We start from the raw sequence: 14,237 nt of genomic DNA, 5'->3' as shown, positions 1-14,237 counted from the left end.
CAACAAACTGTCTTCGACAGTTATCAGTCGGCTAGTATTAGAACAGTTCATATTCTCCAGGTGACATTAGGTGGAAAAGAAGAGAGAATTTCATAGGAATTAGTTTCGTATTTCTGTTAGGATGTTTGTAACCCAGAATTTACAGTGGAATCTTCTACAGTTCTGAAATAGATAGTCCTGTTGTTTGGCAGAAGCCAACACTTATCTTTCGTTCTGTTAGTGTGTTCCAATCAACTCCACTGTTGTTACTCCACTGTGGCTGTCGAGGGCTTCGACAAAGTAGCAAAGCATGTAACAAGTTGTAAGTTATCACACTAATCTTCTGTTCTTTCTATTTTTCACCTATGAAACAAGATGGCCTTCTTCTTCGATTCGTGGGTGACAGAACTGTTGGCTCTACTGTCAACGTGTTTCGTGATAATATACGTTACTTTTAAAATAAATTACACCTACTGGAAGAAGAAAGGTCTGCCATATCTGGAGCCGTCATTCCCACTGGGAAATGGCTGGAACGCAATACTAATGAGGAAATGCCCGGGCGAAGATATGAAAGACGTGTACTTTGAAACAGAAGGCAAAGCTGTCGTCGGTATTTACTCATTAAATAATCCTATTCTCGTTGTGCGGGATCCAGAACTGATCAAATTGATCATGGTGAGGGATTTCAACTACTTTCCTCACCGGGGCATCTATGTAGATGAGGGGACAGACCACTTGTCGGCACACCTCTTCTTCCTCGGAGGGACCAAGTGGAAATCTCTGCGCCAGCAGCTGACGCCCACTTTCACGTCGGGAAAAATGCGCGCCATGTTCGGCATAGTGCGCGACTGTGCTCGTATTATGGTTGACGTCGTACCCTCGGGCAGAGATGTGGAAGTCCGAGAGCTGATCGCCCGCTACTCTACTGACGTCATCGCCTCCTCCGCCTTCGGCATTGATGTTGACAGTCAGCACAACCCCGAGGCAGAGTTCCGGCAGTGGGGGCGATGCTTCTTCAAGACATCCCTGCGTTCTTACCTGACTCTGTCTCTGGGATTCTCTAATCCCAAACTGCGCACCCTGCTGCCTTTGCCTTCATACCGAAGGATATCGCAGAGTACTTCACGCGCTTTGTAGATGACACAGTCAACACGGAGAGAAGACAGGCATCATTAGGAAGGACTTCATGCAGTTGATGATTCAGTTGAAGAACAATGGGTATGTTGATGACAGCTTCACAATCACTGGGAGAAGAGTACTGAACGTAAGTCATGTTCCTCAAATTATATGATGTTTTAAAAACTATTTAATTGTAAATTTAGACTGTTGTTTACCCTGTAAGTCTTAGATATTTTGTAGTAAGACACCATTAGTCTGCTCTCATCCAAATCATTTGCAAGTAAGGTCTCATTTACTGGCATGATAATTAACATTGTCGATAACTAAAGACCAATACATGCCACATTACTTAACGTAAAACTGCGGAAATTTTGCTCTCATCTTAGAAGTTTTCAGTTAAATGAATTTAACTGTATATCATTTTCTGAGAAGTGGCAGTAGGTTTAAGTATAAATAGTTTAGATCAACCAGTAACTCAAATATTAAGAGGTATGTCAATACCAGTAGAAAGCCTTCATATTGTTGGCTGCTTCGTAACTGATGTACCTCTATGGCTTTTAGTACGAATAAGTAGTTGGCTATAGAGATCCCTTTCGAAACATCAATGAATAACATCTCTTCATTGCTAATAACAGTATACGAGATCTAACATAAGGAGCATTGCTATTTTTTCCCACATTTGCTTCTACCTAGAGTGTTATCTTTGGAAAAAATTGTTTACTTAAAATATTTACTTGCTTTTTCATAAAGCCGGCCGCTGTGGCCTAGCGGTTGTATGCGCTTCAGTTTTTAACCACGCTCCTGCTATGGTCGCAGGTTCGAATCCTGCCTTGGGCAGGGATGTGGGTGATGTTCTTACGTTAGTTGGCTTTAAGTAGTTCTGAGTCTAGGGTACTGATGACCTCAGATGTTAAGTCCCATAGCGCTTAGAGTCATTTTTTTCCTTAAGTTCAGGTGTTCTTCGTGTTGGCTTAGGTTCTGTCTTTACTTTTATTACCTTTATTATCGTTCCTTATGATTCAGTTTAAATCAGAATTTTTAATCTGACCTAGTATAAACGCAGTAAAAACGAAAAATGTTTGTTGCCTGAAGTTAATTGTGCAGCTCAGGCTAACACGCTGTTCAGCTAAACACATACTTCTACTACGAAGTTAACTACAAAATGTAAATGGGTAGCAGATATATACAGTCACCATGACACACCAATTTTCAATCCATCTACTTGCAACAAGGAAATTCAAAATGATGTTTTATTTAAGTAACGATATGTATCCAACTAATCATGGACTGAAAAATACAGTTTTGACTTTCAAGAATTGAAAGAACTTAATAGACAATTTCCATTTCTGAATCACTTTAGCATTGATATTTTCACTATTTACTTGAACAATGCTTCAATTGGACATTCTTCTTCTCAGAAATGTAGCCCAAATACCTACAACTGAGACATAGAGTAGTACAAAGCATCACTACAAATTCTTCTTGTGAATTTATTACAATTAAAATGTTTTGGCCGTCCCATTAGGACAGTTATTCATTTTCTTGTTTAACCAATAGGACATCAGTATTGTCTTTCATGTAACTACTTTACGAAACACCAAAATGGTGAAAAAAGCAGCAGCTGATAGAGGAAATAGAGAATATCCAAAGTAAAGTAGCACATTTTGTTACAGGTTCATTTAGTAAGCGCAACAGCATCCCGGAGATGTTCATCCAACTCTAGAGGCAGACGCTGGAAGAGAAGTGTTCTGCATCACGTTCAAGTTCTGAGAATGTAGCTTCCTAGAGGAATCAACCAATATATTGGAACAATAAAAGGGGGAATTGACGCTGGTACCCAAGTACCCTCCGCCACACACCGTATGGTGGCTTGCAGAGTATAGACGTAGTTGTACATGTAGATGTTTGTGTCAGTACGAAATATCTTTCGTCACTACCAAACTTAGCTAAGCTTTTACATATTAGTAGAATAACCAATCCTACAAAGAACATATGTGAAGTCGCAACAGAGAGGAGAATTACTTTTGCGAAGGCAATCAAGAGAATATTACTATAATTTATGGCTCTTGCAGTTTTATCTTAATTATACCTGAACTGGCAAAGTTGGGAATTACTTTAGTTGTCAAATTCAAACTGAACTATTTAAAGAATGATTGTGAAACTAACACATTAGACAAGATATCCAGTTATAGGCACTTTTTATATAATTATTGTTGCTACTACAGTTCTTGAAAAGTTACTGCATTTTGTAAGGGCACCTTTCACTCACTAACTGTAAACGATGAAGAATTCTTAGAAACCATTTTCTCATGGTAACTGTGAGAGTTCGTGACATTAAGCTGATTTGCTTTACAACGAAAGTAACAGCATGTTTACAAACATAATTTGCATCCGGCAGAGACAAGTAAGACCCTGACGACTAAGGTGGCAGCGCAGGCGTGGGTGTTCTTCCTCGCTGGGTTCGAGACCTTTTCCACCACCGTAAGCTTCTGGCATATGAGCTTTCTAGACATCTGGATATCCAGAAGAAACTGCAAGAAGAAGTTGATGACATAATGAAAAAGACCAAGGGTGACGTGACATATGAAGATATAATGACCAAAATGCCGTACATGGAAAAGGTGGTAAATGGTATGTTGAATGGGTTGACTTTTTTTCATATACCATAATAAGTAAAATGTGGTCCTGCACACATAAGAGTCATTAAGAGAACAGAACGCAAATTAGTAAACACTAGGTCAGACACATATTCGTTTAATTATGATGCCATTATCTGTAATAAAGCTGGTATTTAATGACAGCCATATACAATAGTTAACTTCCTATATTTATGAACATATAGTATTTACAGTATAAACTATGTACACTGTCAGCAAAAATCAGAATACTTTATAGGAGCTATCCAAAACTGTGGAACAGATAAAAACATAAACATTCTCAGACATAAGGAAGCCAAAAGTCCACAAATCTTATCTGGAAGGAACGTCCTGAGGCATCCTTTGAAACAGTGCCTCTCTCCTTATAGATCCAAGAAGACGCATGATCCATCCCTACTTACTATTACGAAATTCTGAAATAACATAAATCACTCACACACACATATTACCTTTCTTGTTTGTTCATTTATTCAAAACTGTACTGCACTCACGACATCAGGCATTGAGCATGACAAGGTCTGCTTTATCAGGGCCTTAAGAATTAACCACAACATATTGGGTTCCTAGAAGATCTGTTACGGAATTTTATACTCTGCTGTGTTATTAATTATCCAAAAGCAAGCAATAGCAGCTATGTATGAAAGAAACAACCGAGTTTATTTCAGTATACAGATTAAATATTTATGATTTACGATCTCTTGGCTCCAGAAGCTAAAGGAACATAGGGAAAGTCTGTGAAGAGATGTTACGAGTAGCATAAATTTTATTTTCTCTCACGAGTATAACGGATTTTAATTCGATTATAAACGCACATAGTGCTGCTGATGGGTTGTAGTCTGTTCTCCAGTAATCTTACCTTCAATTCTCTTCTGTACAATAGCGCCCCAATCACCTACGATATCAAACTTTCATACTGTTAACGTATTTGATCAAATCCATTATTTCAGATATATTCACCCTTATTACTCATCATAGCCTTGTGATGTGCACATGAAAACCAGTATGGTTGGTGTTGTTTTACTTTCAGGAAGAATAATTCAGACACTGTCGATCACAATATCCTACCCTGTTACGTACCTTGCTGTTCATAGCGAAGCAAATACCTGTTACATCAGAATGCTGGCCATAGACCAAATGGTTTAGGAATTAGTTAATGACAAATCCTCTTCTGGGACCATTAAGTTCATACATTATCTTGAATTGCTTTCAGAGTACAAATTAACTGCTATCGATAATGGGAGATTCAAAATTTCACAAAGAGCGCCACCGTTGAGTACTTATTAAAACACTTCCGTTGACATCTGTCCACAGGTTTTTTTTTTCCAGAAACCCTTCGTATGTATCCACCCGTTACAGTTCTGAATCGCGAGGTGGTGCAGGATTAGGGCCACGCATCTGCATTGGTGAGTCAGTCCACTTTTCTTCTTGTTATCATTATTTTGCAAAAACTGAATGAAAATGTCTTGCGTTAAAATAAAAAGAAACACTTCATACTGATTAACTGAATCAAACCGAATCATTTAACACGATAAAATCAATGGTGATACACTAAATGAAATGGAATGACGTGAAATAGTCTCAGAGAAATTCATTCAGAAATTCTAAACCAGAAATGTAGACTTTTTAGTGACCGAAACCGCACCCTGAAATACATCTGTCATTTGTTCCGGATTTCTATAACAAGAAGTGCAGTTACTGTCATTTCTTCATCTCACAGTGCACTATAGTTTCATTTTTTATTTGTTAAAAAATTTGTTTCCTGATAGAACCATGTATATTCATAAACAACTAGACTCAACGACATCAAACTATTATCCACTGAAAAAATGGAAATGAGCAAACGGCATTGTGGGCCGGGAGTCCTCCATTCGGAGAAGTTTGGCTGCCGAGGGCAAGTACTTGTTGCATTCGACCCCACACAGAACGACTTGCGCGTCGGAGATAGGGATGAAATGATGATAAGGACAACACATCACCCAGTCCCTAAGAGCAGAAGTTCTCCTGCCCCAGCCGGGAATCGAACCAACCACTGAGCTAACGGGCGCAGACTATTATCCATTTGTCGATTTGCAACACTGTGGCCTCTCATTATCCATACCAAGGTTTGGAGGTAGCGGTTGTAAAGATAATAGTCGTCATTAGCATATATCACACTAATGCGAGCAATATTGTCCACAGATATGTGATAAGGGAGTAAAGGTCCCATCATCTGGCTATTTGCGTTCAACCCTTTAAACACAAGCACAAAATAGCGACGAAGTACAATAAAATAAGTACTCGTATTACTTTGCAATGGGCAACATCTCATTCGCTGTTTTGCTTGTTCGTAAGACTACCCGTTCACAAAACTGCTCTTCTTCAATAGTGCTAACACCGATCGTACCTTCTAAATGTCAAACCAGCAGTCTTCCCATATACTGGCCTGTTGTGTGGACAAGTAGACGGCTGCAAATGACTGCACACTCTCACCAAACTTTTCATTGTATTCCGTAGATATCATAGGGGACATGGGAAAACAATTTTACAGTAGTTCTCTTTGCGAACTGTTAATGTGAATCTGTTAGTGTCAAATTGCACAAAATGTGACCTCGTCGAAGAATCTGTTATTGCTCTCTCACGTTTGTACATCTATCTCGGTGAACTGATCTTTCTAGTTCTTCTAGTTGGTCAAACTTCCTACCTTTCTTCCCTTCGTGCACCACTTCAAGGACTTCTTCAATATCTTTTACCCGGTGGCATGTCTCGTATACATATTTAGCTGCTACAGATGCTTAAGTAAGGCGGAGTTTATGTCCAAAGTTATTTCATGACTATTTTGTGCTTCAAATGAGTGTTTGAAAGATTGAACGCAGCTAAACAGATGATGGAAGCTTGACCCCCAAAACGCGTAGCTGTGGATAACATCACTCACATTTGCGTGTTGTATGCTAAATAACAGTAGCGATTGTGGCATGAAACTCTCTCAGAAACATGTATTGTCGCTCAGTGAGTGAAAATGATTATCTGACGCGCTTGTATTTTAGTATCAGAAAAAAGTATCAGAAATAGTTAGACAGAGATTACTATTGTCTCCGACAGACTAAAATACATAGTTTAGGAATGTCTTAATTTATTTTATTATTTCCACAATGATGAAGTGGGATCACTGAACAATTTAACTTTTATTTCTTTATTTTCACTGCACCTTAATCTTCTCCTCCAAGTTGACATATCTCCATGTGGACGTTGTTCTTTGCTTTTTCTTCCTTGGTAGCCTTCTAAATTGTAGATCTTAGATCTAAAAGAATTTCTACTTGTTGAGTCTGATACATTTATGATATTTCTTTTGACTCCGCTTCTTACTTTTGTGACTGATGATATCGTCGGCGTCGTCCATGTTGGCGTTATCTTTTCTATGTACATGTATGCCTTAGTTTTTTTCTCTTGATAGTATTCTAAAGTGAACAACTTAGTTGTAAAAATTGTTTGCATCTGTTGTATCCAATAAACTCATGATATTTCTTTTCACTTCGTTTTTTATTTCTCTCCTTATTAATGTCATTGGCTTCCTCCATGTTAACAGTTTCTTTTTCATATGTGTGTTGTGCCTATGTTGTTCCTTTTGCTCACATTTGGTTTTTTATTTGTGTTATTTACACCATCGCTTGCTTCCTTTTCGAGAACTATAGGAATATTTTTTTATTAGTCCGTTCTCACTCATTTCATCGAGGCATCCAAAAATTTCTATATTTACTGTTTTTCTTTTTTCTTCTTTTTTTGTTAACTGTTGCAACCGTGAAATAGTGACAAATCTTTGAATAGGTTTCATCCGTCTGGTATATACCATTTAAGGATTTTTCTTTTGAATATAAATACTTAATTGTGATTGGGCTCCTAGTGAAAAAATAACTACTTGGCAGCCTATAAACTTGGAAGGCTCACAATTTGGAAAAAATCACTGTGACTATAACGACGGATATAGCAGCACCAAATGTGTTGATAGTTGGAATGGAGCAGTCCATTACCCAACGAAAGTCTCTCTGTAACAGTTCTGAAGCGAACGTCACGAACTGCCACATTTATTTTAAGAATCAGGTCGAAGTCACAAGGACTTATATCTAAGGAGTATACTGGATAGTCAATAGAACGAATCAGTCACAGCTTGCGCTGTACGTGTCACAGCATTTCCCTGTAAATTGATGGGTGGTTTCTAATGAAATCGTCGCCGTTTTATTCCAAAATGACCAGCAATTGTTTTGCGATTATAAATGCTGTATTTACATCAGTTATAAATTAATAGTTCGCACTGTTAAAGCTCTAATCCTCGTAGTTCAGTAGTTAAAATCTATTGACGTTTCATGGGAAAATAGCGAAGCATTCAAAACCTGGTATTGGGAGCAACTGATAACTGACAATAAATAATAATTGGTAATGGATAATAGAACGTGCACAGGGTTTGGCCACAGGTCCAACCGAAGAGGGTTTGCTTTTTGGAGCAGCTGAGGACCCACTACGACAGTGCTGAAGGCGGGGCTTCAGGCCACGATGCGATGCTCCACACACGAGTTCGTGGCCTGCCCCATTGAAAGCGGGACACTCATCGATCAGGTCACCCCTGGGAAATATTTGTTTATTGTTCTTCTACAGTATGTGCAAATCACATGAACCGTGCACACGACCTTGCTTGACAGAGAAAGCCTGTTTATGTTTTAGGTCGAAAGTGTCCAGTTTATCGATATAAATCTTCAGGTACAGGTCTCTGTCTAACTTTTTCTACTGAATAACTTTGACTCTCGAAGTGCGACTTTGGAAGTTTTTCAAAACACTTATCCACAGCTGGTGTGAGCTTTCCATCGGATTATAATAAACGTTTTCTCGTCACAAATTCTTTGGATGCGGTAAAGAAGAAGGAAGGAAAATTTTGAAATAAAAACTGTCTTCGTTGCGGAATTATTTAATGTTAATTACATGTTTCATTGACATTGAATACTTTTGCAACAAAGATCGCTTTTATTCCGAAATAAATCGAAAATGGTTACTGTACAACCCTGCCACAATGGACTGGAACAATTTTTAAGGAAAGAAGGTTAGGATTTAATGTTCCGTCGATGGTAAGATCAGATCTGGGAAAGGAAGGAAAGGATTGGGAAATCGCCCATATCCATTACAAGGGAACCATTCAAGCATTCGCCTTAAACAATTAAGTGAAATTGTAGAAATCATAAATCTGGAGTATCGGAGGGGGATTTGAGCCACTGACCCCTGAATGCCAGTCCAGGATGTTTTTCACTGTGCTGCCTCTCCCGGTATGGAGACATGTGAAATATGGTACATCAGGCTGGATCTACTATTCGTAATCATATACCACAGTTTTTTCACTGCTATTGGGGAAACAACTTTCGAGAAGATTTCACCAACTGTGGAACCCTGCTACCATGGCTGGACTGTTGCTGAGATTCCATGGTGCAGAACACTTGTTTGCCGCAGTGGTAAGCTGGATTACCTCATGCCGTCACCTGATGTTACGCTGCCTCGTTGTCCTAGTTGATGGAATGCGGAGCACTGGTCACAAAATTGCATGGCAAATTTGCCATAAATAAACGTTGCACAGACCTAGCAGCGTCTTGTCTTCGACTACTGCCGACGTTGAGACATACTTACGTCAGTCGACGGTCTCGCATGGGCCAAAAAGCTTTTTTACATGAAGTCTCTTCATTTACTAGGTGCTGGTCTATGTACCGCTGCTAGACTCGATGATTCTGAGGCTCGAGCTGGAGTCACCAGGAGCAGACGACCACTAGGCTGACTTCGTCCAGTCTCTTGGAGTCTCCAGTGGGTCTTATAGGTCTTAGGTTCGAAACCTGTGCTCCAACGCGTCTTGCACCTGACCCACTGCCAGGACAGCTGACCGTGACGGACACCCCTGACGGCATCCTCTCGCCAGCGAGGCCTCTGACGCCGCCACCTGGGTGCCTATTCTGTATCTTTCCACCCGTGTGCCGATCGTTTCGGTAGTCAATAGCACCGAATCACCTAGTAAATGGCTTTGAGCACTATGCGACTTAACTTCTGAGGTCATCAGTCTCCTAGAACTTAGAACAAATTAAACCTAACTAACCTACGTACATCACACACATCCATGCCTGAGGCAGAATTCGAACCTGCAACCGTAGCGGTCGCTCGGTTCCAGACTGTAGCGCCTAGAACCGCATGGCCACTCTGGCCGGCAATGGTCTAGTACTCGAATTAGGGTCCCTGCGTTATTCAGTATGCATTTCAGTATGGATACCGTTTGGATCTAGAGAACCAAAGCGCTGTTGTCGGTTCGTGTCGCACAAGCCAATCAAAAGCAAGCGGCTGCAGATCCGCTCATGCTCACTGCAGCGCGCACAGCGCTGCGAACACAAAGTGGCTACCAGACGACACACGCGCGCTATTCTTCCAAGTTACGAAAATTGCGTTACGTTGCCATAACGCACATCGACGCATTCCATCGAGCTGACGTGCCCACCTTCATCGCCCTTGCCTCCCCCTTAACAGTATCAGGCGCAGAATATCCATTTCCATTATTCTCAGCTGAAATGCATAAAATTTTTTACAGTTTCTCTGAAAGAATGTTTCCTTGCATGCCTAACCTCGATAGGGTGTTTGACTGTATTCTGCAGATTGTCGTAAATGCCGCATTAAGTCATCTTATTTTCATTCACACTGACATCGTGATTTGAATTTTACGTTTCGGAAAATGAGTTAGGAATGGTGTGTAGTACCACATTGTACCAGTACATCTATAAAAACATCCGAAAAATTGATTCTGAGAGTTTCAAAGAATAAGAAGATAAACAGAATGTGGTTATAACACGCTCCTAGAGATACAAATGATGAAGTAGACCACTTCCCTATATGATGAATCGACGATTTGGTTCTTAAAAACAAAACTGAAAAAAAACGCAGTTCGTCGAAGTTTATGACATGCATCTCATGAATGAAAATGTTTGGTATATGGCGCTACAGTCTAAAAATATTACGGCAGAGATCTTTCATCTCTGCCTACTGTGGTTGAGGATTCAATCGCAGCCGGCCGGTGTGACCGAGCGGTTCTAGGTGCTACAGTCTGGAACCGCGCGGCCGCTGCGGTTATCAGATTCGAACCCTGCCTTGGGCATGTAGGTTAATTAGGTTTAAGTAGTTCTAAGTTCTAGGGGACTGATGACCTCAGACATTTAAGTCCCATAGTGCTCAGAGCCATTTGAACCATGTTTTTTTTTAAAACAGTCTATTACGAACTCACTTTCGAACCAGATGCGTCCTCTGGTGATTCTTCAGTAACACAATCACTAAATCCAAAGCTAAAATCGCTAAATATGTTTAAAATAACAAATTATAAGTGTACATAAACCACAGCTTACCGATCGACAGAGCCAGACCGAAATGCAAAACCTCTCGGTACAATTGTCGGAAAATATGTGGAGGACTGTTCGGTAACAAGTCTCAGAAGCTTAATGAATATGATATTTCGATAAAGAACCGAAAATGACGTCACTACCGAGACTAACCTACTACACCGATCGGTATGAACAATACAGAATACGGCGCCTGATCGCGGACGCTCGCCCGGCCGGCGACCACACAATGGCGCAGCCAAACGTGCTCTCTTATGTTTCTACGAAGCAGACTATACTGCCCGGGGTGAGTGTACACATTCGATTCGACGCTTTCAGCAATTGTGCGAGCATCTTGCTGAAAAAAAATGTATTTCCACTCGAGCTCTACCATTTCCTCGATAGCCGAGTTAGGCAACCCATGGTTCTGCATCCTGAATTAAAATACAACCGTCCTAGCAGTTAATAGAGAAAGCACCGCCATCCTGTTACAGCTCTGTGAAGAGACGCATTAATGAGAGACGATATCCTTCTTTAACAATCCTGGCTTCTACTCATTTTTTCAAACACTTGATTCCGAGACTTGCATGATATTTGTTAATTACTTTTTTAACCTTTGTAAACTAATCAACAAGAAGCCACCATTTTCCATCGCGAAAAAAAGGTTTATCTACGAGCTGTGTTCAGTAAGTACTGCAACACATTTTTTCTGGAAGCAGGTTTTTTTTATTCAGGATTCCAATATACCATATTATTCCCAATTCTTTGGGCGCCAAACCCTATTTTTCAACATAATCTCCGTTCAATGCGACGGTCCTACGCTACCTTACGAAGCCAACATCGATACCAGCGTCTTCCTGCATCAATAAGCTCCCAATCATCCAGGTACTGCTTCCTGCGCAGTGCATCCTTCATTTGGAGAAACAGGTGGAAGTCGAAAGGTGCGAGATCCGAACTGTAGGGTGCATGGGCAAAAACAGTTCAGTGAAGCTCCTCTCCGGTGAGCAGACTTGTCATGGAGAAGGAGAAGTTTGTTCTTATTTTTGTAACGACGAACACGCTGAAGTCATTTCTTCTATTTCCTGAGGGTAGCGCAGTTGTGTGCGGAGGTCTGACAGGTTTTCGCGACTTTGTTCCTACGATGACAGACGCCTCTCCCAACGACTCACCGCGTGTTCGTTCACTCCCATGTCTTCGTAGAAATTCTACAAGCTCGTACGATTATTTGTGATGCTTTGGTTTCCCACCAAAAGAAGCTCAGTGAAAGCTCTCTGCCTGAAACGCACCTCCGTTGCAGACGCCATTCTGAAGGCAACATATAGCGCCGCCATCTTTTGGAACGTCATGAAACTGCAGGCGCTGGAGTTTTTCCACAACAAATTCCGCAATTTTTTTCAAACGAAATTGACCCAGAAAAATTATGTGTTGCATTAATTATGGAACGCCCCTCGTGATTTTTGGTACTGGCGTCTAGTCACTGCTTTGATTGCTGTTTCGTTTCTGCCATGACGGTATTGACCATTTCGTCCGCTGTAACGAAGCAACTCACTGAATTAATACAGATCTGCTTAAAATGTTCCAAGGATTTCTGATCAGTTCGTATTCTCGTTTTCCGGTGGCCAGTGTGAATGGCATTTTTTCTGTCCTATCGTCATGAGCGTTTTGTGCATTTTCCTTATATTTTCATGTATGTTTCCGGTTTCTGGACGTCCTTCACATGGACTCATCATCAGGTGATGTAAATTGTTTTTTTTAAATTCACCTATTCATCCCGTAATTGTTCAGACTGATGAAGGAGTCTCCTTAAAAATCTTCATCAATTTTATGTATTCCTCCGTTGGAGCTACGTAGTTCGAAAAAAAATGTAAACACGATACAATGTGCCATTATTTTTTAGTTGAATGAAACACAACGGAAATACTCTCAAATAGCTGTAAACAATATCAGTGCAGAAGTCAATTTGCCACTTGACTTGCGTTAATGAGCTAAACGTGCCAACATGAATCAAAACTTCTCCGACATCAATGCCATCTCTATGACGGAGCAAGAACTTTTCTACTGGCTCTTGTAAATACAGGAAACATTGCTTCATGTAATGGAAGACACAGCTATAGCGAATACAGATGGTGAAGCTGAAAATGGACTTAATAAAGAAGACGATTTTTTTTCACAATTTGTATTTCTTTACGATCATTCGGTCGTGGTGAGGCAGAATGCATTACTGTGAACGGGATATCCTGTAACTGCAATCAAAGGTTGCGGCTACAGTCATTACTTGTATCTTTTCTTTGCTTTAATAGATTATTTTACACGAGTGCGCATTCAATATCTTTTTGTTGTGTATTGATGTGTTCAGTTTTCCGTATCAAGTTGATGAGAACTGTTGATTTATTAACATACAGAAGGTTCTTCAAATTCTTTAAGTTTTTTATGCCGTTTGAAATGCTCGATAAGAGAGCAGTAGTGTGACGCGACCTATGTCTTATATGGTAATAATATAAGTCTACGCTCTGTCATACATGCAACTCAATGAAACCCCTTAGGCTTTTGCCGTTACTGCATCGCTAATATATTTTTCGGATTCTGCCAAAATATACTGCCATGCATATTAAATGCTTCCTTTCTGCTTTTTAGCAATATAAATATATCTAGAATTTCACACCCAATCGCCGTGTGGTGTAGTACTGAACTGTCCAGGGCTAAAAATCGCATACTACTGAAACTGTTTTACACTATTTCTATGTTAATGAAAATACTTGAACTGACTTTCATGTAATGAGGTGTGCTTCATTTTACGCCGGTAGTGCATCGAACTAATATTGTATATAATCTTTAAGTATTAAAGATGAGGAGTGATGGATAGAATGAAAATTAAATGCAGAAATCAGCTTCTGTACAACACCAAGTCAAGTGACGAAAGAAGACATTAAAAATACGTAATGTAGAGCTGACAAGCTTTAAAAATGAAACTTTTGTTAGCAGGATTCAGGTATGGTAGATGTTATCGAAGCCCGTAATGTAGAGCTGACAAGCTTTAAAAATGAAACCTTTGTTAGTAGGATTCAGGTATGGTAAATGTTATCGAAGGTAGTTTTGAGTTTTTATAAAAGCTTAAAACATGATC

General features: G+C 40.0%; 1 protein-coding gene across 1 annotated transcript; it reads left to right on the top strand.

Annotated features, from left to right (window-relative positions):
• The first annotated feature begins 651 nt into the window (after nucleotides 1–651).
• LOC126273352 (probable cytochrome P450 6a17) lies at nucleotides 652–9,535 on the top strand. The gene is made up of 3 exons (XM_049976900.1): nucleotides 652–1,096; nucleotides 3,535–3,722; nucleotides 9,458–9,535. Exons 1-3 carry the CDS (start codon nucleotides 652–654, stop codon nucleotides 9,533–9,535), a joined length of 711 nt encoding a protein of 236 aa, XP_049832857.1.
• Nucleotides 9,536–14,237: the final 4,702 nt, after the last annotated feature.

Source organism: Schistocerca gregaria, chromosome 5 (genome assembly GCF_023897955.1).
Source record: "Schistocerca gregaria isolate iqSchGreg1 chromosome 5, iqSchGreg1.2, whole genome shotgun sequence".
Lineage (NCBI taxonomy): Eukaryota > Metazoa > Arthropoda > Insecta > Orthoptera > Acrididae > Schistocerca > Schistocerca gregaria.
Note: the sequence above shows the minus strand (reverse complement) of the source record. Positions and strands in the feature narration are given on the sequence as shown.